General features: G+C 36.8%; 1 protein-coding gene across 5 annotated transcripts in view; it reads left to right on the top strand.

The window, feature by feature from the left end:
• SPOCK3 (SPARC (osteonectin), cwcv and kazal like domains proteoglycan 3) overlaps positions 1-23311 on the top strand; it is a 203171-nt gene that overhangs the window by 47824 nt on the left and 132036 nt on the right. For 3 of the 5 annotated variants that reach the window (XM_074147077.1, XM_074147076.1, XM_074147074.1), the window contains one exon: positions 23195-23240. The exons of 1 other annotated variant lie outside the window; for it this stretch is intronic. In XM_074147077.1, the coding sequence (XP_074003178.1) occupies positions 23195-23240 (46 nt within the window). Of the gene's footprint in view, positions 1-23086; positions 23096-23194; positions 23241-23311 lie in introns of all 5 variants that reach the window. One more of the 5 variants, XM_074147075.1, reaches the window with a different exon arrangement.

Raw genomic sequence — 23311 nt, 5'->3', positions numbered from 1 at the left:
TGTCAGGAAGGCGGATGGGCACCTCAGTGTCCTTTAACAGAGAGTCACCCACTGCTAGCACATGCCATTGTTTTGAGATATCCACTGTGTGCTGCTGGTGCAGTTTCTCCTGGCAGACCTTGCTCCTGGGTGTTTATTGCTGTTAAAGCAGCATACATTTTTTTGGTTGTGGTGGCAGTGGGGACTAAAGCAGAGTCCTGCTGTTGTGGGTAACCAGGGTCCAAGGTGCCTTATTTTCAGTGGTATCTGCTACAAGAACGTGATTATGAAACCACCTGTCTATCTCTGCTTCAGCTCCTCTGACACTGAGCAACCTTTTAACTACTTCTTGCAACTCAGCCACAAATTTGCAAATTTGAGGAAAATCATGAGGTTGTTCCTTCAGAAATGCCATTAGAGGGCTTAAGTATATGTGTTTTTGAAGAACAGCAATAATTTGATTCACTTAAATTGAGGAAAAAATGGATTTGAGTGGTAGAATGGAAGACATGAGTTTGACTTAATGTTTGTAACCAGTTTACTGGTATAAACTATATTTAGAGCACTACGAGAAGCTTGAGACCCGATGGTCTGTTTTTCCACCCAGGGCAGTGTGAACAGTTATGGGAGATTCTTGTCAATAGGATTCTAACGTTTCATCTTGAATCAAGTGTCTTGTAAAATGATTTAATGTGAAAATGAGATGGCTACCTAAATATGATGAAAGAAGAAATCCATATTCAGTGAAGTTTGGAAAAATACCCACCCCATGGCAGTTTGGAAATGCATGTTTTTCTTTATTGAATAGATTTCATCATAAAAGGCAATCAAGACCTTTCCATGTATTGAGTAGAGATCTGTAATAAAGACATAGCCTCATAGAACAGTTCTCTTAGTCTTGCTGTTTCAATTAAGTATTGTCATTGAAGTAAGATACTTCAGCAAGATAAATGGTCAGTTTTGCCCAACGTATTTTGGAAAATAAGAAAAGACATTAATACATTTGAATATATTTCATAGAATTATAGAATGGTTTGGGTTGGAGGGGACCTTTAGAGGTCAGCTACTCCATCCCCCCTGCAATCAGCAGCGACATCTTTAACCAGATCAGGTTGCTCAGAGCCCTATCCAACCTGACCTTGAATATTTCCAGGGATGCGGCATCTAGAACCTCTTTAGGCAACCTGTTTCAGTGTTTCACCACCTGTATAAAAAATTTCTTCCTTTTATCTAGTCTGAATCTACCTTCTTATAGTTTAAAACCATTACCCATTGTTCTGTTGACACAGGCATATTTGTTGTGCTTCTGTTATTTCTTAGGTGATTTTATTATTATCTAAGGAACAGTCAGGAGCTGTCATACAAAAACTTCACACACGAAAGTACTTTATTAAAAAAATTCTTGGGCAGTGATCATCTTGAAAATGTTATGTGTGGCTGGAAATCAGACTTGTCATTGCTGATATACCATAACTCAGAAATTGGTAGGATATTCGTGGGCTCAGCTTCAGTATTCAATCTATGCTGCAGAAGAACAGCTGGCTTGAGTATATTCTAGGGCCTGACAGGCAGAAAATAGATGTGTGTGTGGATTTTTTTTTTTTTGTAGTCTGTAAATTACAGTCAGAGGATAACAAACTTATTTTATAGATTGTGATCTGCATTTATGCGCTGTTTATTTTTTTAGCCCCAAACTTGGAAATCTGTTGTAATATCAAATATCCAGTGTAATAGAATACAAATTAATGGACTTTCTTATTTATGCCTCTTGTCTCTTAAGAAATGTTTATAATGTATTTGAAAAGTCTTTGCATGAGAAGAGGATGAGAACTTGTTGCTCTTTTCTACTGTCTTTTGTGGTAGCGTAGAGAAGATATAGCCAGACTGTTCTTCTCACTTATGCACAGGAACAGGATTAGAGGTAAAGGACATGTTACAAGATAGGAAATCCTTATTAAGGAAAAGAAAAAAAATTCCTATGAGTGGACAAGCACTGGAATGGGTTGCCCAGACCAGCAGTTGGAATGTCCATTCCTATAGATACTCAAAGCTTGACTGGGCGTGACTCTGAGCAACCTGCTCTAATCGGACACACTTGGAGCAGGGGTTAGACTAGATGACCTATAATTTTATTACATCACAGTTTAATCTTCATTATTAGTTATGATTACAATACTTTTACTGTTTTATGTCTGCTGCTGCTGAGGCAGCTGATTTTTTTTTTTTTTTTTTTTTAATTTCACTTCATAGTAACATGAGGGGGAAGGAAAATACAATCTTAGGCCCAGGAGTTTTTTGAGGGGTGCTAGTGGAGTGTCATCTGCTTTTGGATCTAACAGCATTGTTGAAGTGACTCTCCTAAAACCTGAGAGAGATGCTACAGTAGAGGATTTGGGAGAATGTATTATGTTCATAGGCACAATGATTTTCCTGCAGTACTTTGAGGTCTATAGAGAAAACAGGAGTCTGAATGCAGAGACTTAGAGTAAGGCTTCAGATCCCAACTGCCCTCATAGTCCAAATCAGACAGATTCTCTGAAATATTTCATAGAGAAGTTTGTTGTTCCAATGCAGTAGGTCGTAGCCGTTGACCTGGAAAACACTTTCTTTTTTGCTTTTATCACCATAGCGAACTACTACTGATCCTAGCAAAATTATGAGTAGTCAAAAAGTGGGAACTCAATCTATCTTTAAGGTATAATTGAGAAGAAATGAACTGGGATGTTATATGCTCAAGTGCCCTTTCAGGCAGTTGTTTTTCTTTTCAGCAGAAGGGAGGTGGCACATAAAGGCCATTAGAGATAATAAGTGACAGTCTTCAGTTACAATTACAATTTATATATAAAGTGCGTTATTACTGAACATTTCCAGTAGACTGATAAAGGGAGTTGGAATCTAGTCTTAAATGTTAACTGGAGTTCTTGTTTGTATTGAATTCACTGCAAAGATTTGGTATGTTTTTTTGTTTTAATTTTGTAACTAGCACTTCGAGAGCCATGACATTCTGGTACTGCTTGTTTGTCACCATAACTAAGGCAACCTGACATATAGTGCTTGTAGGTAGACAAGACACTCAGGATTTGATCCCCAGTCTTGATATGTAACTGGCTTTTATTGCAAAACTTCAGTGACAGAGGCAGGGAATGATATGTGCCATATTCTAGACGTTACTTTTATCGTAGATCAAGATTTTCTAAAATGCCATTAGCAGTGTATCTGCTGCATTGAGCCTTCATTCTCTACAAGTATAGCTGTTTTTTCTACTAGAGTCCTTCTGTTTTTGTTCTGTTTTTTCAGTCTTCTTTATAGCTGCAAAACCTGTGCTCTTTACAGGATAAATCAGAATAAAATATTAATATCAACATTTCAAGGAAAGGTCAGGCAAAGGGGACACACACACAGAGTCTGATTCTCCTTCCACTTATATAATGTACCTCTTTTAGAATCAAAATACAATTAAACTAATATAATAATAATAATACAATATAATATGTTTTCTTTGCAATCTCCTTGTTCCCTATTTGGATATGTGAGGTCACAGCTGTTTTCTCATTTGTGAGGTCACAGCTGTCTTCTACTACAGCAGTCTCATCTGTGTCAAGCATTACTTGGGCAGGGAACCTAGGTTTGTACTGGCAGACATGTGATACCCTGTTGAATTTGGTATGCCATCTTTGATAAACCTTGGTTAGAAAAATACTTCATTTCCATAGGGACATCACTGTAAAATGGAAAGAAGAGAATGTGTTTAATTAGCATTATAAGTATAATTTAATGCCAGTCATCTTTTAGTAAGACAGATTGTGCTACTTGGTGTTTCCTAATGAAGTAAACTCTGAATACAGATGGTATGTGTCAAATAAAAAGTAGTAGTAAATAGTACCTATCCTATTTCTGCTGTTGAAAGATCAGTAACTCTTTTTTGTGTTACAATTTGGTATAGTATGATAAATGCAACTAGACAGATGCTGGATGTGTGAAAACCACAATTTTGGCAAATTGTTACAATTAGTTGTACTTTCAAAGTCTCTTTTCCTGCATATATTGTTACTCTTCATTCTTACTCTTCCCCCCCGCAATGGTGATTAATAGTGAAGCCTGGTCCCCAGGTGAGGAAAATCTTTGGAAAAGCTTTTATTGGCTTATGTGGATTTTGGGTCAAGTCTGTGGGGAAATGTTCCTGAAAGCTAGGCTTAGAAACTTGATATAGTAAAATGAAAAATGGAGTGAGGTGATTTTCAACATAATTTTTCAGCATAATGCTATGGAGTTTCTTACAGGAATAGAATAAAAGTGAATATATAGACTGGGGGTTATAGATACTATAAAAAGTACATTTAATTTGGTTTTATATTCTTTTAGCTCAGTTAAGCTTTTAACAAAGATAAGCTTAAGTGAAATACTACAGAAGATTTCTGAACAGAAAGCACAGCACTGTTTGGTGAGGAAGAGTAGATAGTTGTGCTTTTCATTCTCAGTATAGAGCACTGCATCAGGGCTTAATTCAGAAACTAAGAAAGAGTAGGAAGAGGCTGAAGTTCACAAATTGCCTTCTGTTTGGAAAGATCCAAAAATACATTGCACTCTATGCTATACAAATGATTAACATTTGGTAACACTGAAATTAATCTCATTCTGGGGCAGGTTATAGCAGATTTTAGTGCTCAGTGATATAATTCTATTTTGAGGCAAATTGAAGGCTCTCACTGTTCTTGAAGCATAGGTGAATCTCAGGAACGCAGAATGTAATTTCCTAACTGGACACTAAAAAGGCTAATCTTCCAAATTTTCTTTTGAGTGGAAGACTCATGTCAGTTGTAATTATAGCTGCTGAGAATTTAGCCAAAGTAAAATAGTCAAGTCTTCAGTATTAAGTCCCATAGAAGAAAAAATGTTTCTAGCAGCACAGTCCTTTCTAATACACTGCTGCTCTATGAGTTCAACACTGGCTTTGTGTGTCACGTACTGAAGCATCAGCAGGGTTTCCTGCATCAGCTGGGATTATCCTTTGTCAGTCATCCTGGCAAGGTCCAATTCTGCTTGATTTGAGATTAAAGGCAATAATAACCTGGCATAGGACCTGAGGCTCTGAGATAACAGAAAACTCTTATGGATGGGAAAGAAGGTTGATGTTAGGGGTGCAATAAGGTTGTGTAAGTAATGTAATTTCTTTAACTGTGTAATAATGATTTGTGTTGATTCTAGTGGTTTATTGTAGCAGTTCTAAGGTGTTAGAAGAAATTTGGTATTGGCAGCTTAAATGTAAGAACCAAGCTTTGTGATAAACCTAGCTTTTCATTTTCATGTGAATAAACTAATCCTTTAGTAGAACCAATGAATGGGAGTTGAACATATGAAAATTTATCATGTCTCCCTCAAGTCAGTGAAAATATTCCTGTTGATGTCCTTGAGGCATGGAGGAACCCTAAAGGCTCTAGGATTAGACCAATGTTTTTTACACATTTACTCTATAATGATTCTGGCATAGTAATACTTGGGGGACTTTTTACTGATTAGGCCAGTAGCTGGATTCTCCCTCTCTCTAGTCCCCATCTTCTGTTTCTGCTTCCACTATGCACCTCTTCATTTGAAGAGAACAAGATAGTTGCACTTTGCCCTTCTTCAGCTCCACTTAAACTAGCGTTATTTCTATTACGAGCTGTGTGTGTAATTTTCTGCTCCTATTGAATTAATCAGAAGCATTAAATAAGTTAGGGTTTTGGGTGAGGATTTGCAATAAGTGAGACTAATGGACGATAACCTAGGTAACAACAGATACTGTGGTGTTAAAAGTTCTAGGAAGAAACCATTGCATTTTATTGGGATAAACTTTGCTAGATTATAGTGGTGTGCTAAACTGACTAAAAATTACGCCAGAAAAATTGGTATTTCAGTTCTTGATCCCAGTAAGCCCAGTCCTCACTGGTGAGCTTTCTAGGGGCACACCACAGTTCCCAGGCATCTAGATTTAGATAATCAGCACAAAGTTGCAGCTCAAATGTAAAACTTCAGCAGGAAAGCAAAGAATATGGGGAAGAAACATGAGGAAAGATGAAGAAAAGCGACGAATGGGATATTATGGCAAAAGACTGGAATAAGCCAAATGTACTTTTTAAAGAAATTTCTGAGTAATCCAGTCACTAATGATCTACAAGAAATGGGTCAATTAGTTTGAGTTAAAGTTAAATTGCATGTAAGAATAATTCCTTTAAGAAATTCAGCACTTGGTGACATACTTGTTCATTATCCTAGATGAGTCTAATAAAAGAATAATGCAGATATTTCAAACTTTCTTTTGTGCTTAAAATTCACTAGATTCCTTTACTGAGCTGCCTTTGAATGCTTTAATTCCATTTCTTTCTTTAAGCTTCATCAGTAGATGTTACTCCTTTAGGGGCTAACAAATACTGTTCTCTTGCAGTGAGAGACAGACCTGCATGTTGAATTGCTCTTTTTCTGCGTAGATGCATATTTGTAATGAGACTGAAACCAGTCTTTGCTTTTAACAAAAATGACTAATGACTTTATTTTCTTTAGAAACAATGGAAGATAGCCATTTTGGGAGGAGAACAATTTTTCATTAATTTCCCTGAAGAAGACTATTCTTAAGCAGAGGAATTGACGGATAACATTTAGTGATTAAAACAGTCGTGAAAATTATATGGTACCAAAGTGTGTTTTTGTGAATATTATCACCTCTGCTCAATAGAGAGATTAAGGATGAAGGTAAGGTTAGGATCTATATATACATATAGGAGAAAGAGACAGCTAGGCAAGCTAGGAAAAGAAAATTAAGGTAAGATGTGTATAGATAAGCAGAAGAATGGAGGTGCAGAAAGGATATCTAGCAAATTTCATGCCTAAGAGAAGGGCACTATAGGGGTTGATTTACAGAAACTTCTTTAGCACTATCCCCAAGCATTTGGATGAGAGCTGGGCCTAAATCAGCTGCTCTGGAAATGAATGGGCAGGAGTTGAAAGTGTGTCATGTAACAAAGTTTGCATGCTATACCTGGGAAAATTAATAGGGGAGGCTGAACCTGTATGAGCCCTCTTTGATGCTGCTGCCTCTGCTGTTAGTAACCTACATCTGCCATTCGAAAGGTAGAGAAAGGTCACTGTATCTCAGGTATTTCGTGTCTTCTGCTGATGCACAGCAGGTAGGGTGTTTTTACTCCTTCATGTTTCAGTGTAATATATCCAGATTTCCTTGGTAAGTATTTTATGAAACTTAATATTTAATAAAATAGTTTTAATACATCTTAGTAGTTTAAGATACCAAGTATCATAGGCGATACTTACTTCATGTGAGAATTTCTTATTGTCTTTTTAGTGACACTTGTCATGTATAAATAGGAATTTTCCATACATGGTGTCCTTGTTAGAGTGACACAGGGCTAATTTATCTTCTAATACTTGGGGAAAACTTCACTTTTAGAATCTAGTGTCTGAATTTGTGAAAATATTTACTTTATAGCCAGTGATGGTGTGCATGTTTCAAGGTCTCAGTGTTTTCAAGCTTGTCAGGTGTAGGGACGAGGAGCGAGGCCCGGGTACTTGACCCAAGCTTGGCCAACAGGATTATTTCATACCATGAATGTCATATTTAATATAAATTAAAAAGTTTGCTGTGAAGCTTGTTCTTTTCCTTGATGGCTGCAATCCCAAGAACTTCCTGCTCCGGTGCTGGACCACTGAGCCCTTCCCTTTCACCTGAAGCTGTAGTGCTTGCAATGTCTGGCATTTGCTCTGCACCACTGGGAGTGCACAGCTCCCTACTGATCGAATTGGCTGAGTATAGTCCTCATATACTTTATGTTGGTAGCAGGATCAATATTGGTTCTTTAGCATTGTTAATGTTAATTATCTAGTCTTATTCTGTTAAATCCGTCTATACTTCAGCTCTTGGGTTTCCTTGTTTTTTCCCCCAATTCCCCTTCCCAGATGAGATGTCATTGGGTGAGAGAATTGTCTAAATGACAGTAAATTGTTGTGGGTTCCTCAAACCCTAACACATGGTTAGGATATCCATTAGCTCTTAACTCTGCACAACACTGGCATGGTGGGTGGAGTTAGTGAAGAAAACGTCTGCAATTTCTTTAAAACTAATTTCCTTTTATTTGGGATATCAAGGTTTCATAAACCTTTGGTCACTTCAGTGTCAGTAGGATTCCTCCTAAACTTGACATATTTATAGACTAGGTATCATCAAGATGCATTTTATTTGAAATTGAAAACTCTCTAATGTTAACTCCTTTTTAGCATAGCTTTTGTCAAGGGAAAAATAATTAGAATGTACAGTGTTGTCAACATATTTATTTATTTTTAAATTTAATATTTGCAAGTAGGATAAAAAAGGTCTCAAGATAGGTGTTTCTTAAGGGATGTGTAAAAAATGCTTAAGATCATGCTAAAACTAGTGTTTGAGAAATTGGAACATCAGAAAGCTTTTTGAGATGAAAAAATCTGCTGATTTATCTCAAAAGTTTCATAGTTCTATATTAATCTCTGTTAATGAACACAACTTTTCTTGGAAAGAAAACATTACTTCTGATTAGGCAAAGTTCAGAGTAGGTAAACTTTAGACTTAATTTTCACTTTAAATATAGGTTGAATGAGCTGAAACCTTACTGGTTCTTGTTACAAAGACTGGCACATTCTTGAAAAGAAGTTTGTAGTTGTGAAGTACATATCCTAAGGAGATTAACTAAAGCCTAAATTGCTTGTTAAGCACAGGGTTTGCAAATACTTTTCTAAGAAATGAACTCTGACTTGTTCTTTAAACAAACAGACCAAGACACCTGTGAAATTCCTCTTTCATGTGTGGAGTAAGTATTTCTTTTCCATGAGGCAGCTGATTTTTTACAAATGTATCTAATAATGGAACCCAATTCAAGTATGTGCTACTTGCTGATTTTTTTTTTCCCCAATTAGTATTACTTTACTAAATAACATATCACCCTGAAATCTATATGTGCTTTATCTGTTGTGTTCTCCAGTCTGCTAAGTTTGTACTTCTATAATGTTGGCAAGAAGTGTGGGAATATTTTTGTATCCCACAAATCAAAAGGGATGACCAACTGACTTAGAACATTGGTTTTCTTCTTCTTGCCAACATTATTTTCTCTTGCCTGTATTCTGGTTCTATTATTGAGTTTAAACTGTGTGACACCTAATTTACATTCCTTAATTGTAGGTGCACAATTATGATTGTATTTTCAGGGTACTCTGAAATCTACTGATGAAAATGCTACTGTTTTTAGAAATTAAAACTCAACTTCATAATAACTCAACTAGAATAATATCTATAGTGCATGTACAGATATAATTTAAAAAGTAATTAATATAAAACTAAATATACATTAAAAAATTGCAAGTGATGTAATACTTGAGACAAACTATATCATCCTTGCAAATTCCTTTGATTATATTAAGATCCTGCTTAGAAGGTACTAAAACAATGATGTTTTACTACTTTTAAACTTTAACATGTGTATGTTCTCATTTGGAAGAAGTGTTTTGTATCTAACATTTGAAGGTTAGCTTGTTGCAGCAGCAGGGAATATTGTGAAGATGAGCAAAGTGCAACTTTGGAAAGTGGGGGGGAAAAAGTTACCTAGATGATCAACACACTCTCAAGGAAAAGGATGCTAATTGTATCCACTAAGTAATAACATCAAAATTGAAGTGGGACTGAATGACAATTAACTTTATAACTAAATTGTATGCATAAACACATATATACATCTACATATGTAGATACATATATGTATATATGTGAAATTATATAAAAAAAAAATAATTCTTGTCTCATACATGAATACAAGCTACCCTAGGTTTCAATAGGGGATAAAAAGTCATTCAGTCTTGGGGTTGTGAGGAATACCGCTAAGCTTACACAAGTCTGAGGAGTTCCCCTGTTCTCTTCAAATTTCAGTCTACTAGCCTGCCACTCAACACTTTGTGCTGCATAAGAAGTCCTTTGCCACAATTCCACATTCACCAACTTGCTCCTATATAGTTTTCATTTGAAGACTGACCCTCAATCCAGTTTCCCTTGCTCACCCAACCACTACAAGTGGTTCAGGAAGCCCCAAGTAACAGAAGCTAGCAAACACTGCTTTGAACATTGTTAATGCTGCTAAGAAGGTAGTTGAAAATCTGGTTGGTCTCAAGGAATCCCACCTTATCAAAAGACTTGTTGACTCTAGCGGTTGGATAGACCATAGCATGTATAATGCCTCTTACAAGTACCCTTAAGTAGAAGTAGAATTACTTTATATAGTCCAGATCCAAACAAAGTACATAAGCTGCAGGCATCTAGAAGCTAATCAGCCTCTTCCTGGTTCCAATAAGCAAATCACGTGCTACCTACTGACTTGGTGTTAGAAGTCGCAAAGACTGAAGAAAACTCGGGAGTCTCTCCCTCCACCCTCACTTGTCCCCAGCCATCACTCTTTTCTGAGCACTGTTTTAGGAGTAAAATCTGAAAGAAGGTGCCAGTCTGATAACTCACTGCTATTAGACATAGAAAGCATGCGCCTTTTTATTGCTGAAGAATTTTGTTTATAATCAAAAATTATTTCCCAACCCGCACGCTATTTCAAGCCTATATAATTTTTCAAAACCTGAGGTGCAGAGAAGGCTCTCTGGTCATCCAGACTCAATGCATTCCCAGGCTTCCAAGATAAGTGCTATGAATAGTGAACTAGTAAACTACCTCTCACAGGAGATCTTGTATTTAAAAAAAAAAAGTTTATAGTAATTCAGGAATAGGTGTATATATAGGTGTATACACGCACACATTTAGCATAGGGTTTTGGAATCACAAAACCTTCTACTATTTCAAAGCCTTCATCACCATTTTTATTTTTTCATTTTGTAATTTGTTATATTTCTTGGAGATAATTGGCACTCTATATAAGCTTGGCAAGACTTCTCTTGGATTTTTTTTAAGTTACCAGCATAGGCAAAAGTGTCATCAACATCAGATACTGTTATTTAATTCCTGCACAGTTTTGAATCACAGGATCTCAGCTGGTTAGGACGTGGGATTTTTTTTTTTTCTTTTAGTATGGCTGTAACTGTATTGTTTCAGTGGTACAGTTAAATAGGGCTTTAAATCAAGATAGCATCTCTTTTCTGCAAGGAATCCATAAAAGGATTTTGAATAAAAACATATCAGAGGTTTGAATGACTTTTATTGTTATTTATAAAGTGACAGTTTTGTGTTACAGGTGTACATTATTTTAAATATTTTATTGTGCAAGTTCTTAGCTTGCTATGCATAATTTAGAAATTATGATAAGAATATATAACTGTCTAAATAGTTAGGATGCACAATGCTGAGGTCATGTAAAGGCTGTAATTAAAAATGTTGGAGAAGTCAGATAACATTTTAATATGTTGCATCCAAATTGCAATTAAGCCTCAAGGATGGGATACTGCTATAAACAGTTAGGATATGTATTTCACTTCAACGATATTCTACAGTGTACCGCTATGAGAGATAGGCCAGACCATTGTTCTGAGCCTTGGCATAAGAGGCTACCTGTTGGGAGAAACATACCAAATCCTGTCCGTGTGAGTGGTGTGATATGGCAGGCCTCATGATTATCTTTAATGAATTTTCTCCATACGAAGGGCAGCAAATGTATAGTATCTGTTTCGTAACTGTTTCCAGATTTTTCTCCTTGACATGCTAAAACTACAAAATCTTTCAGCTTCCTGGAAGAAAGCTGATCAGTAGCACTTTTCTTTCCTCTTGCAGTCCTCAGATATGTTTGAAAAAATATTGCCTAGAAATTGAGTGTGGGCCAAGGCTTTGAAAATACCTTTATTAAACACTAAGTAGACCCTTAAAATCTCAGATTTTTTTTATCTTTGCGCCCTCCATGTATCCTTCGCGTCTTTCGGGGCTTCTGTCCTGAACACAATACAACAACTTTCATAGCTGGATCATTTAAAAAAAAAAAAAAAAAAAGAGGGAAGGAGGGATTTGTGGAATAGTGCAACTTTTGAAGTAGAAGGACATTTTTCTTCAAATTTTTAATTCCATCACATTTGGTCCAAGTAGGCTGTTGAGTCAGTCTGCTACCCACCCTTTTTTTAACCTGCAGGGCTTCAAATACCATAAAAATTGATACCTCCATTAACTATTCTGATCCTTACTGGTGATTTATCTCAAATTGTTCCGGTTTATTCTTCATTCAACAAGAACCCAGCGTCAGGAATTATGAGACTAATGCTTCTAAAGGATGATAGATATCTTCAGGATGTTATAAGGAAAGAGTGAGCTTTCCTCACTCAGTCTTAAACAGAGAAATAAAGTTATGACTGATCTTTTCTGAAAGGCATGTGTATTATAAAGTACAATGTACACCAGCCATGTTTTCAGTGCTGTGGGAAGGTACTTTCTTCTACTGAAAGGTGTATCACTTGTTGTGTCCCACCGTGAAGATTGTTTGACGTGAAAGAGATTTAGAAGTGGCAAATTCTGTCTTGTCTCTGAATTTTCTTTCTATCGTTCTCCATGTCAGTCAGACTGACACTATTTTTCTGGAGTTCCCTTATATTTAGTGTTTGGGTATGGTTGGGTTGGGTTGGTTTTGTTTTCTGCCCCTCCCCCCCCCCCCCCCCCCCCGCTCCTTCTGTTTATTGCTGACTTGCTAGTATTTTGAAAAAAGTCTGCTTCCTAAGTTGTGTAGTGAAGCTACAGTAGATTTAATTGGTACAGTAAGCCGAATAAACTGCTGCAGTTGATATTTTTCTGTATCAGGTACTCTTCTGGAGGGTTCTTCTAATAAGGTGTCTCAGAGCAAAGAACTAGTTTGCCTCCCTTGAATGTGGCACCCCACTTTTTCTGCTGCAAGGCAAAATTGTTATTATCTGATGCAGTACAACAAAAGAATTTCTTTTGTCTTTGTTTCTAAATATGTCTGGAGTATTATATAAAACCACTAAATACTGTTTTCTCGATCAATGTAATGTTTCCCTTATACATAATTTGAATCATTTTTTGTTCAGAAAGTTGTAAGTTTTCCCTATTTCAAAACCAGAGAACTGTGTTCGATATATTTCTTACTCTTGTTTCAAATAGTATCTTTAGTTTTGGACTTCGTGTATGAGCCAATCTGTAAATGCATCTGTTTCCCAGTTTTAAACTATGCTTTTTATATCACATAATCTTCAAAAATCTTAATGAAAGAACATAGATATTATATAGTCTTGCTCTTAAAATTTTGGAAATGCCAAAATTAAAACTGCCTAGATTTAGTGCCTGTCATGCATGCTCTATAATGATTAATGGCATGGTCTTTAATAAATGCCTATACTTTGTTTATTCATAAGACCCCTATACCATTCACTGCATATAACAGAATGAAACATTTTAAATTATTTTGTTTAATCCAACTTGTTTGTGAACCTAGTCTATGATCTTCTTGCTCAAACTGTTCTGAAGACAATGATGTTTTCCTCCTTGGATTTTTAAAAATATCTTGAGAACACAAAATGCTTTAAAAATTACTCATGCAGCATAAAAAGAAAGGTAGAGAAAACGAGGTGGCATTCTCCTCTTTAGTAGCAGGAAGGGATGAGAGAGAGAGATCATGAGTGTACACTCTAAAGAGTTGTAACCTTTGATCTGAGCATTTAGCAACCTATCTAGCATTTTTATAACATTTGACATACTCTATTAGCTGTGAGGCACTGAATTTAGCACTTGATCTAATTAGATTCTGGGCTTGATTTTAGCGATACTAATTCATCAAAGATTTGCGTACAAAATTTCCTATTTTTTAAAAAAGCAGCCTGAGAAAACCCTAGGAATTTTATTTAATGGAGTATTGACATATTATTAATTTTAAAAGAACTAAATAATTTTAGAATTAATATAGAATTAGTGGAATTATAGAATTAATTTTTGTTCTTAAAGTTCCTAAAAGCCCAGACTTGGTTAAAAACAAACTTTCCATGCCATGGTATTTTTTGACATTTATAAAATGTTTTTGTTTCAAAATGGATTTTAGCTAGAAATTTCAAATTTCCTCTGATAAGATATATATAAACCAGCTTCTTTTTAGTTCAGTACTTTTTATAATCAAAATGAGCATTTCATGCGTTCTTAATGTTAGAGAGAAGACTTTTATAAAGAGAGAGCAAGCTCTGTATGAGTAGTAGAAACCCCATTGTTATTTGGGGTACAAGGTATGCATCATGTTCTGTAGAAGGAAGTTTCCACTTCCTTCCAGTACACTACTCAAAAAATCAGTTGCTGATGTTGACTTCCTCCTTCTTATTTTCCTTCATGTGGCAGTTCCACCCTATTCCTGCCTCCTGGCTGTATCGTCTCTCCTGCTCAGTTATCAGTTATTGGTCCCATAATATCTACATGCCCGAATCTCGGTTTCCAGAAACTTTGTGACTCCTCTGTTTACTTACCTTATTCCAAACATCTGTTTGCGTTTGGTGTGCTCCAGGCTTCTCATCTGATCTACTTATTCCTCTTGTCCTCAGTCATCACTACTACTTTTTTTTTTCCTCGCATCCCAGTATTAGAAACTATCATATACACGTATGCCAGTTCAACTATCCAAGCAGGAAACGTAGGTGAATAAAGAAAATAATCCATTGCAAAAGGACAGTAGAAAATAATCGTTCCTTTTCCTCAAATATTTGGAATTAAGAGTATTGACATACTGTAAATAGTCATTGATTCAGATAAATTTTAGTTGGAAGGTACCCCTGAGGGACCTATAATCTAGCCTCCCATTCAGAGCTGGGACTGTCGCAACACTGGATTGATCAGGTCAGCTGTGGGTTCCTTCAGTCAAATCTTGAAAACTCCCAAGAACAAAGATGCCATGATCTCTATGAGCAGGTTGTTCCGCTGCTGCACTACACTTGTAAAGAAATTTTCCCTCGTATCCAGCCTGAACTTCCCAAGCTGCAATGCATGACCTTTGCATCTTGTTTAAATTATTTGGCACTGCTGATGAGAGCTGGTAATTGACCTTCAAATGGTTGTACGAAACCATCCATTAGCCTCCTCATTCCCAGACTAAATAAATCCAGCACCCTCAAATTCTCGTGCTGTCCATTGTAACTCATAGGCCATTTTTAACAGTCGGTTGTTTTGCAGTCTGTACCCCTAGCTATTACCCCCTAATTCCTTCTTAGCTATTCCTTCCTAGCTGCAGAACTTCCCATTTCTTATTGAACCTCATGTTTCTGCTGAGCAAGCCCTCAAATTACTTAGTTCTCTCTGGATTGAGCCTTTGCTATTTGTTTTGTCATCTGTTCCCACTAGCTCAGTTGTTTAAGTCATGCTCTGTGTTATCATCCAGGTTGTTACTGAGGATGTTGGTCAATATGATCCCCAGAATTGAATCTGGGTTGCTTTGACCATTAGTGGGACACCAGTTGGATGCTAAGCTGTTGACCACTGATGTAATCAATTTTCAGCCTTGACTTCTGCCACTTTCAAATGAGCGCACTATGGGAGACTATATCAAAAACCTTAGTAAAGTTAAGGTATGCTATACCCACCATTCTCCCCTTGTGCACAAAACTGTTACTTCATTATAGAAGGCAGTCTGGCTGGTCAGGCACTGTAAATCCTTGATAGGTCTGCACTGAGCATTTATTCTTGTCTGTCATGTGCCTGGAAAAGGACTTGAAGAGGCTATCTTTACAGGGACTGAGGTGAGGCTGCCTGGCCTGTAGTTCCCTGCATCTACCTCCTTACATTTTATTTTTTAAGATGGTAGCTTTCTTTCCAGTTCCCAGAGATCTCCCTAATACAGTCCACCATTTTTCATAGATACAAACCCTAGCCTCACAATGATATTGGCCATTGCTTTCAAAACACTTTGGTAAATTCCCTCCAGCCCCATAGATGTGACCTGAACTCTCTGTATAGGCAGTTGTTGTTCTGCCACTCTTGGCTATACTTCTCTTTGCCAGACTGTGGCATTGTATGCACAGAACAGGGAATAAGTTCTGCCCTTGTTACCAAGGACTTGTGCATTAGTGAAGAGGCACCTGAGGAAATGGAGCAGTGACCCTTCTGAACAGGCATGTGGAAGTCCCACAGATGGCCTTCTTGCCTCACATATGTCATCTGTTTTCAACTCTGTTAGACTACAGATTCTGTAGTCTAACAAACCTGTTTTAAGGCCCTCCTCACAAGTTGAATTTTGACAGCATAATAGGAGGAGCATGGCCAAAACTTTTGTATATGTTTGTAGTGAAAAGATGGCTCATTATTTTTTTTTTTTGTTCGTAATGAGAAATATGAGATGCACTTTGTTGGGATTCAGAAGCGTATAGTGTTTGTGCTTTGATATTAATTCCTTCCTATTCAAAATGTTTTTCAGTATTTTCTCACTATTTCTGAATATAAGCTCTAGTGAACATTTGGTTTCCTTGGCAAATGATTTCAATACTGTGCTATTCAAACCTGATGTTAGTAATGCTGCTACTACCAAATAGCCTCCACAGAAATCTTACTGAATGAGATATGTGAAACAGAAAGAGAGGGCTGAAAAGTGGTGGCTCCTAGCCCAGCCTCATCAACAGTACTAGAAGCATGAGGCAAAAGGAGTGGGATAAACACTGAGTGTGGAGAGCAGAGTGCCAGAGTTGCTGGAAGCAGCTGTTGATTCTAATTGTGGCTTGCCAGCCCTGTGAATATAGGCCTTGGAGGTGGCGTGGCCCAGGAGCTTGGAGCAGCAGAGGAAACTGACATTAGCCTCCTTGGAGGCTGTCACTGAATAACAGACTAGCATCCTTTCACCTGTCACTCCAGCACCCCAATCAAGGAGGTTAGGTGCCAAACAAGTAGGAAAGGAATTTTGCTGCAGGACTCAATCTCGCCTACAGGTGTTTAGGTCCTTCACTACCAGAGGAGCAATGCTGCTATTACCTCTGTGGTGGTTCATTATTTTGGATTTTGTTTTCTCATATTGATGCCTTGACTTACTAAACTGATCTTTAAGATGATGTGATTCTCAGAAGTACTGCATATGAAGTGCTATTGCCTTTATCTGTGTCTGAGGTGCTCTATGCACTGAGCTATTTCTGGTGGTTTTGGTTAAACCAATTATATTTCAAATGGGAGAATTAATCTGGGGAAAAGGAGTCAAATCTGGTAGTAGCCACCTTTCTATGCTAGCCTGTAAAAAATCTTCTAGAGTTCATTTTTTTCTTATTCCTAAAATCCAGGTAATAAGTCTGATATTATTTTTTTTCCTTAAATCTTGATTTACTAAAGGAAGATTCCTGCTCTGTGCTTCTTTGAGGTGTTAGAAAGGAATCCTCAAAGGTGGCTTCCTGTGAAGCATAAGAGGTATCTCAGCTGATGAGGAGAGGTAGGTCCTGTTGAGAAGAAAGTACAGAGCCAAAAAATTTGCTAGAAAAACAGTCCCTGCCCTTGTGGAACTAGTTCTACTCCTAGTTCTGCTGCAGGTCCTTAGCTATGTGTTGTCACATAAGGTATGCACATATTGTCCTACAAATCAAGCAACCTATTGAATGTATCTGTTACAATTAGTGAAAAATGTCCTCAGGAGTGCATAGTCCATCCAGGCTTCTTGCCCTCACTGATGTTCTGACACACATAAGATGCTGCAATAGTAAATGTGGTGTTGCTTAGTGTGGTAGCTACCTTCTTGCTTTGAGTGCAGTGTCCTGCATTTAACTCTCTAAACTAACGCTCCGCATTTATACAGCAGAGTGCTTACATGGCTTATGATATATCAGATACCTATGCAGGTCAGCAGAGATGAAAAGCAGCATCTGCTAGGTGGCAAGGTATCCACATGCTGCTGAAGAGAATGTCTGTATCCTGGATTCCAGACTGGCTGAGATTTGAGGTTGAAGAGTTTCCCAGTGCACAAGCATTCCGTTTTCATGGTGCAGCTTATACTTCCCCAGTTATGGTTTGTTTTCATAGAATCTTAGAATTGTTTATGTTGGAAGGGGCCTTTCAGATCGAGTTCAACCATCTAGCTAACACAGACAAAAATCATCACTAAACCATATTGCTAAGCACTACGTCTACCCGTCATTTAAATACCTCTAGGGATGATGATTCCACCACTTCCCTGGGCAGTCTGGGGTAGTACTCTCCTTAGAGGTGGTTGAAGTATCTTAGTTATTCTGTGTATGCTGCCTATGGCCATCATTTATTTTGGGGAAACTGCAGTGTTTAGGTGTGGTAGATTTCCCATATGATGGAAACGTTGATGGTGTCTCATCCTTTTATTGCTGTAACACTTCTCCATGTAACCAGCAATTTAAGGCTCTCCAGGGCAATCTTACTGACTGGAGGCTGAAGGTCCTGGAGCAAGATATAAGTGGGGAAAAAAACACTATTGGTACTAACTTTTTGTCCAACACTGGAAAGAGGTTGGGATAGAAGTGTCAGGTGACAACCCTACCACAACTCTTTCGGTGAGACTTAGAATATAGATGTCACAGAGTGACACACATAGTGTTACGGAGTCACTGGGAAGGTTTGGTGCAGATGAGTCAAACCCTCTGCTATTGGAGAGGTGCAAAGACATGAAGGGGAGACACTTGATGAGCTCAAGTCTGCTGCAGAAGTGAGGTTAAGGCAAGTGGAGGGCTGCGATGTAGGACTGTTGATTCAATTTAGTTGGCTTGTTGAAGTGACTCTGAAAATAGCATAGCTACCAGATAACAAAGACCTAGCCTAAAAGAGGTAAGAGCTTTAAGATCAGATAAGACGCAGATGTCTGTACTTGAGATGAAGATATAAGAAACAGAATAGAAAACTTGATAAGAACTTGAAATTAAAAACAGCAACATATTCTCATAGCTAATGGCAGCAGGGAAAAGAAATCTAATGTAGGTTTCAAGTTATATTACGGAGCATGTGTAGCCTGAAAGACTTTTGTTTCTGAAATTGTCAAAACACGATTTCATGTCCATCTACAAATTGGAGTATGTACTCTTCTTTGATAAAAACAAACCAGCCCCTATGTAGAAATTGGGAGGCCATCAGTAAAATGGTGTTTTTGTTGTGTTTTTTTTTTTTTTTTATATGGTAAGTTGTATAAAATTTGAGTGGAATTTTGTGTGGGCAGAATTTACTTTGGTGTTGAATAAAGTTCAGGAAATCTTGTATCTTTCCTGTTTTAGTAACTGTTAGAAGTATTGTTTCTTGAAAAGGCATTATATATGAAGCAATATCTCACATTGAACAGTTGCCTATTAGACTTTTCCCTAAATTAGTCGTTTTAAGTCACACAATAATATCCCTGCTTTATAGCCTGTTGTAGCAGTTATACTTAGATAAAATACAAAGATAATTATAAATTAAGAAAACCGCTCCAATTTCAGTGGATTCTCTGACATAAATCATCTTTGATTTTAATATATAGGCTTTTACAGCATAAGCCATACTAGAGATAAAATGTGACCACAAAACAAGAGCTGGATTTGCTTTATCCATTTTTTCAGGTCAACCTTGGTCTGAAAATATTTGTGAGGAAACTGCCCTTCTTGCTCTAGGACACCTACTGTTCTCTGAGCCAGACTCATCATATCTACCATGTATCATTATATTCTTTAGCAATATAGATTCCGTTGGGTAACAATTCAAGTGATGTCAGCAATATATGGCATCATCTACAGAAAATACTGCAGAAGACAAATGAACAAAATGATACAACAAATGCTTTATACAAGAAGATAAATAGAATCATATGTTTGTATCTCTAAAGCAGAAAACTTCTGCTGCATGACTACATTGTCAGATGTGATTTTTTCCCAGTGAGCTTTTTTCTTTTACTGTACTTAAATATGTATTTCTTAAAACATGTATAGCAACTGGTTTTTAAGAATGGAGAAGAATTCATATAGAAGTCCATGAAGGAACAATAAAAGTGTTTGAAGCAAAATACCCTTTTTATTTATTTTTTTTTTTAAAGCTTTTCTGATTAAGTTGCTTTTAGTCATTTTGAATCCTTTTCTTAAGGCTGTCAGATTTTCAGTCTACATATGTGATTTGGATTCCATTGGAATGGAAGGATACAGGCTCTTCAGAAAGGGCAGGCAGGGAAGATGAGGAGGGGGTGTTGCCCTCTATGTCAATGACCAGCTGGAGTGCATGGAGCTCCATCTGGGGATGCATAAGCAGCCAACCGAGAGCTTATAGGTCAGGATTAAAGGGAGGGTAGGGACAGGTGATGTTACAGTGGGTGTCCTGTCTGTAGACAGATAGGAGCAGCCTCACGTTCACAAGCCCTGGCCCTCATGGGGGACTTCAACCACCCCAATACCTGTTGGAGGGACAACACAGAAGGGTGTAAGGAATCCTGGAGGTTCCTGAAATTTGTTGATGACAATTTCCTTCTCCAAGTAACAGAAGAGTCAACAAGGACAGGTGCCATGCTGGACCTTATTCTCACCAACATGGAGGGGCTGGTGGGGAATGTGAAGCTCAGGGGCAGTCCTGGCTGCAGTAACCATGCAATGGTGGAGTTCCAGATCCTTAGGGTGTTAAGGAGGGCACGCAGTAAACTAAGCTCACTACCCTGGACTTCAGGAGAGCAGACTTTGGCCTCTTCAGGGATCTGCCTGGTAGAGCACAGTGGCTAGATTCTTCAAGGATACTTCAGCTAGAGGTGCTGTGATGCTACTCAGTCTTCACTGTAAACTGAGTATTTGTTCATTCTGTTTTTAATTTTACATTAAAATAATGATAAATGAGGCTTTGTAAATTATATTATCATCTTGGCGATATTCTGAAGAGGATATAATACTCAAGCTCTTATTGACTTAAGATCAAGAAAGGTCTGAATGTAACAGGAAGCCAGATTCTTATGCACATGTTAGGTTAAATGGTTTTAGTAATATTTGTACAACTGTGGAACTGCATTTATTGAAGCAATTTCCTTACTTAATCTGAGAATCAATTAACTATTTTATTTTGTCTTTAGAGGCACATAAAGATTTTGTTTAACATATCCAATAATGGACTTCAAGTAACAGGTGATGTGAAAAATTAACTCTTTAGGAAAGCCAATATAGATATATATATGGTATATGTGTATATATATTCTGGATTTAAGATTCAAAAATCTAAAGACACCCCCCCAGCCTAAAAAGAAAATGGAGGGGTAGGCATAATATGGAGAAGAATACAGAACAAAATATTTTTATGGTGTTATGTATAGATACATAGTTCTCCATCTTGAATGGTCATACTGTATTAAAAAAATAGTCTTGGAAAAGATCCAGAGAATGCTAAGAAGAAAGGTATGGGGTGGCTTTGTAGACAGAAGTCAGCTAAGAGTCTTCTAGAAATGCCTCGGGGATATTACATTTGGGATCTGTGAAGTTGTCTGCAGTATAGAGATTCAACAAGAATTGATTCGTCACGTGATTGATTTTGAAGCCAACTTGAGAATTTGTAATTTATCCACTTCTCCACTTCTCCATTCTTCCTTAAGCATAATGCAGGATGCTTTGCCTTAGAAGGGATTTTGGTCTCACTTAGAATGACGGCTCTTTTGTTCAATAGCCTTATGTTCTAATTATTCTAACTTTTCAGCATTTTAATAAACATATTGTCTGAATAGGCTCATTGTGGGTGAACGTTACTGATGTAAAAATGGAAGGAGAATGTACCACTTTCATGTTTTTTCAAGAACTAAAAGTTTTGCCATGTGCTGTGACTAATGGAACAGCATTGCATGAAAAGATGGCTCAAGCCTGTTTAGAACACTACTGTTGGAGTAACATCTCCATAGTTACTATTAGGAGGGATATAATTGGAAAACACTATCATAATTGTCATTTCTGCGTGTCTCTCGCATGATTTAAAAAAAAAAATCATTTGGTATGCCTTTCTGTATTTATTTACTTTGGAAAAAAAAAGCAATTAAAAAGGCAAATAACACACTGACTCATAGGTTGTTAATATGTGCAGCAGCAGAGTAAAGGGGCATGTTAGTATTGGTACAGAACTATGGTTTTATTCTGCATTTCCAGGTTCTGCTCATTTCTTTCTTCCTCTTTCAAAGCGCGCATTCCCATAACAACATTTTTACTAAGAAAACATTATCAGTTTGGGTTGCAACCACTTTTCTTTTTTCCCTTTGAGGTAAAACTGTTGAACTATTAAAACCCAAAGAGTGTTTTGTTCCTGTAAAAATATGCTTGGTCCTTGATCATTTTAAAGTTGTAATTATGTGGTTTTGACAACTGTGTGAGACTCACATTTTCCCAGTAGTTCAATTTTTTTTATAAATTGAGGGTTCTTTATGGTGGTCTTGGTGATCTCTTAGCAACTCTTAGGATGGAACAGCTGGATGTGACAATGCACTCACTGCAGTTTGTGAACCTTAATTTATGTGGACATTTAAATGTTGGGTACACTCTTTTTAATGTTTTGTTCTAGAAAATAGCGAGTTAAATTAAGACATAATAAAAAAAAATTCTTGTAATTTTTCTGCTCCACCAATTATATGAGGTGTGCAGATCAATTTATTTATCTCAGCTATGATTTTGTAATTCATTATCAAATTTCTTAAAATCTTGAAAGCAATTTATTTAATTCAAGTTTTTCCTTCTTGAAATTGTAGCCTAATACAACTGATGACAAAATTAGGAGGATATTTTTTATTTAGGAAGGTGATTTGTAGAATCAATAGAGCTAATTAGACTTATTTAATGACAGATCTTACTGATGCAGTTGAAAAGTACGTTGCAGAATATTTTTTTTTAATTAATTTATCATTCTTTAAAACGTAGTTATATTTTATTGGTGATGACTTTGGAGCTTTGGTTTTGAAAAATCATTAATGGAAAATGCTTTTAAAATATTACAGTAGTTTTCCTATACTTGAAGTATTGAAAAGCTTAATTACAATGTTAGAAACATTACCTATATAAGTACTGTGAGAAATACTTTTTCTATTTTACATGCTAGTAAGTAACATTGTTTGAATAGCATTTTCATTTAATGAGTGCAAGTGGCCTCTGAATGACATTTTTTTTATTCTATATGAGTAATTTGTCCCATTATGATAACTATAATCTTTCTCATTTGTTTTTTACTGCTTACCTTTTCTAGGAAGTAGAGGTTGGTATACATCTTCTGTCTTTCATGATTCTGTGAGTTTTTCATGTATGCTTTGATTCCTTACTTTTTACTAAACATGGGTTGTTTCTCCCTCTCCAGGATGATTATTTTCGTACATGGAGTCCGGGTAAACCATTTGATCAAGGTAAGATTCTGCTATTGGTTATTTGTATGGGATAAAATTTAAGTATTTATAATTGTGCTCCTGTTCTAGAA

Source organism: Numenius arquata, chromosome 5 (assembly GCF_964106895.1).
Source record: "Numenius arquata chromosome 5, bNumArq3.hap1.1, whole genome shotgun sequence".
NCBI lineage: Eukaryota > Metazoa > Chordata > Aves > Charadriiformes > Scolopacidae > Numenius > Numenius arquata.
The sequence above is the reverse complement of the archived record's forward strand: the minus strand, read 5'-3'. Positions and strand labels throughout refer to the sequence as shown.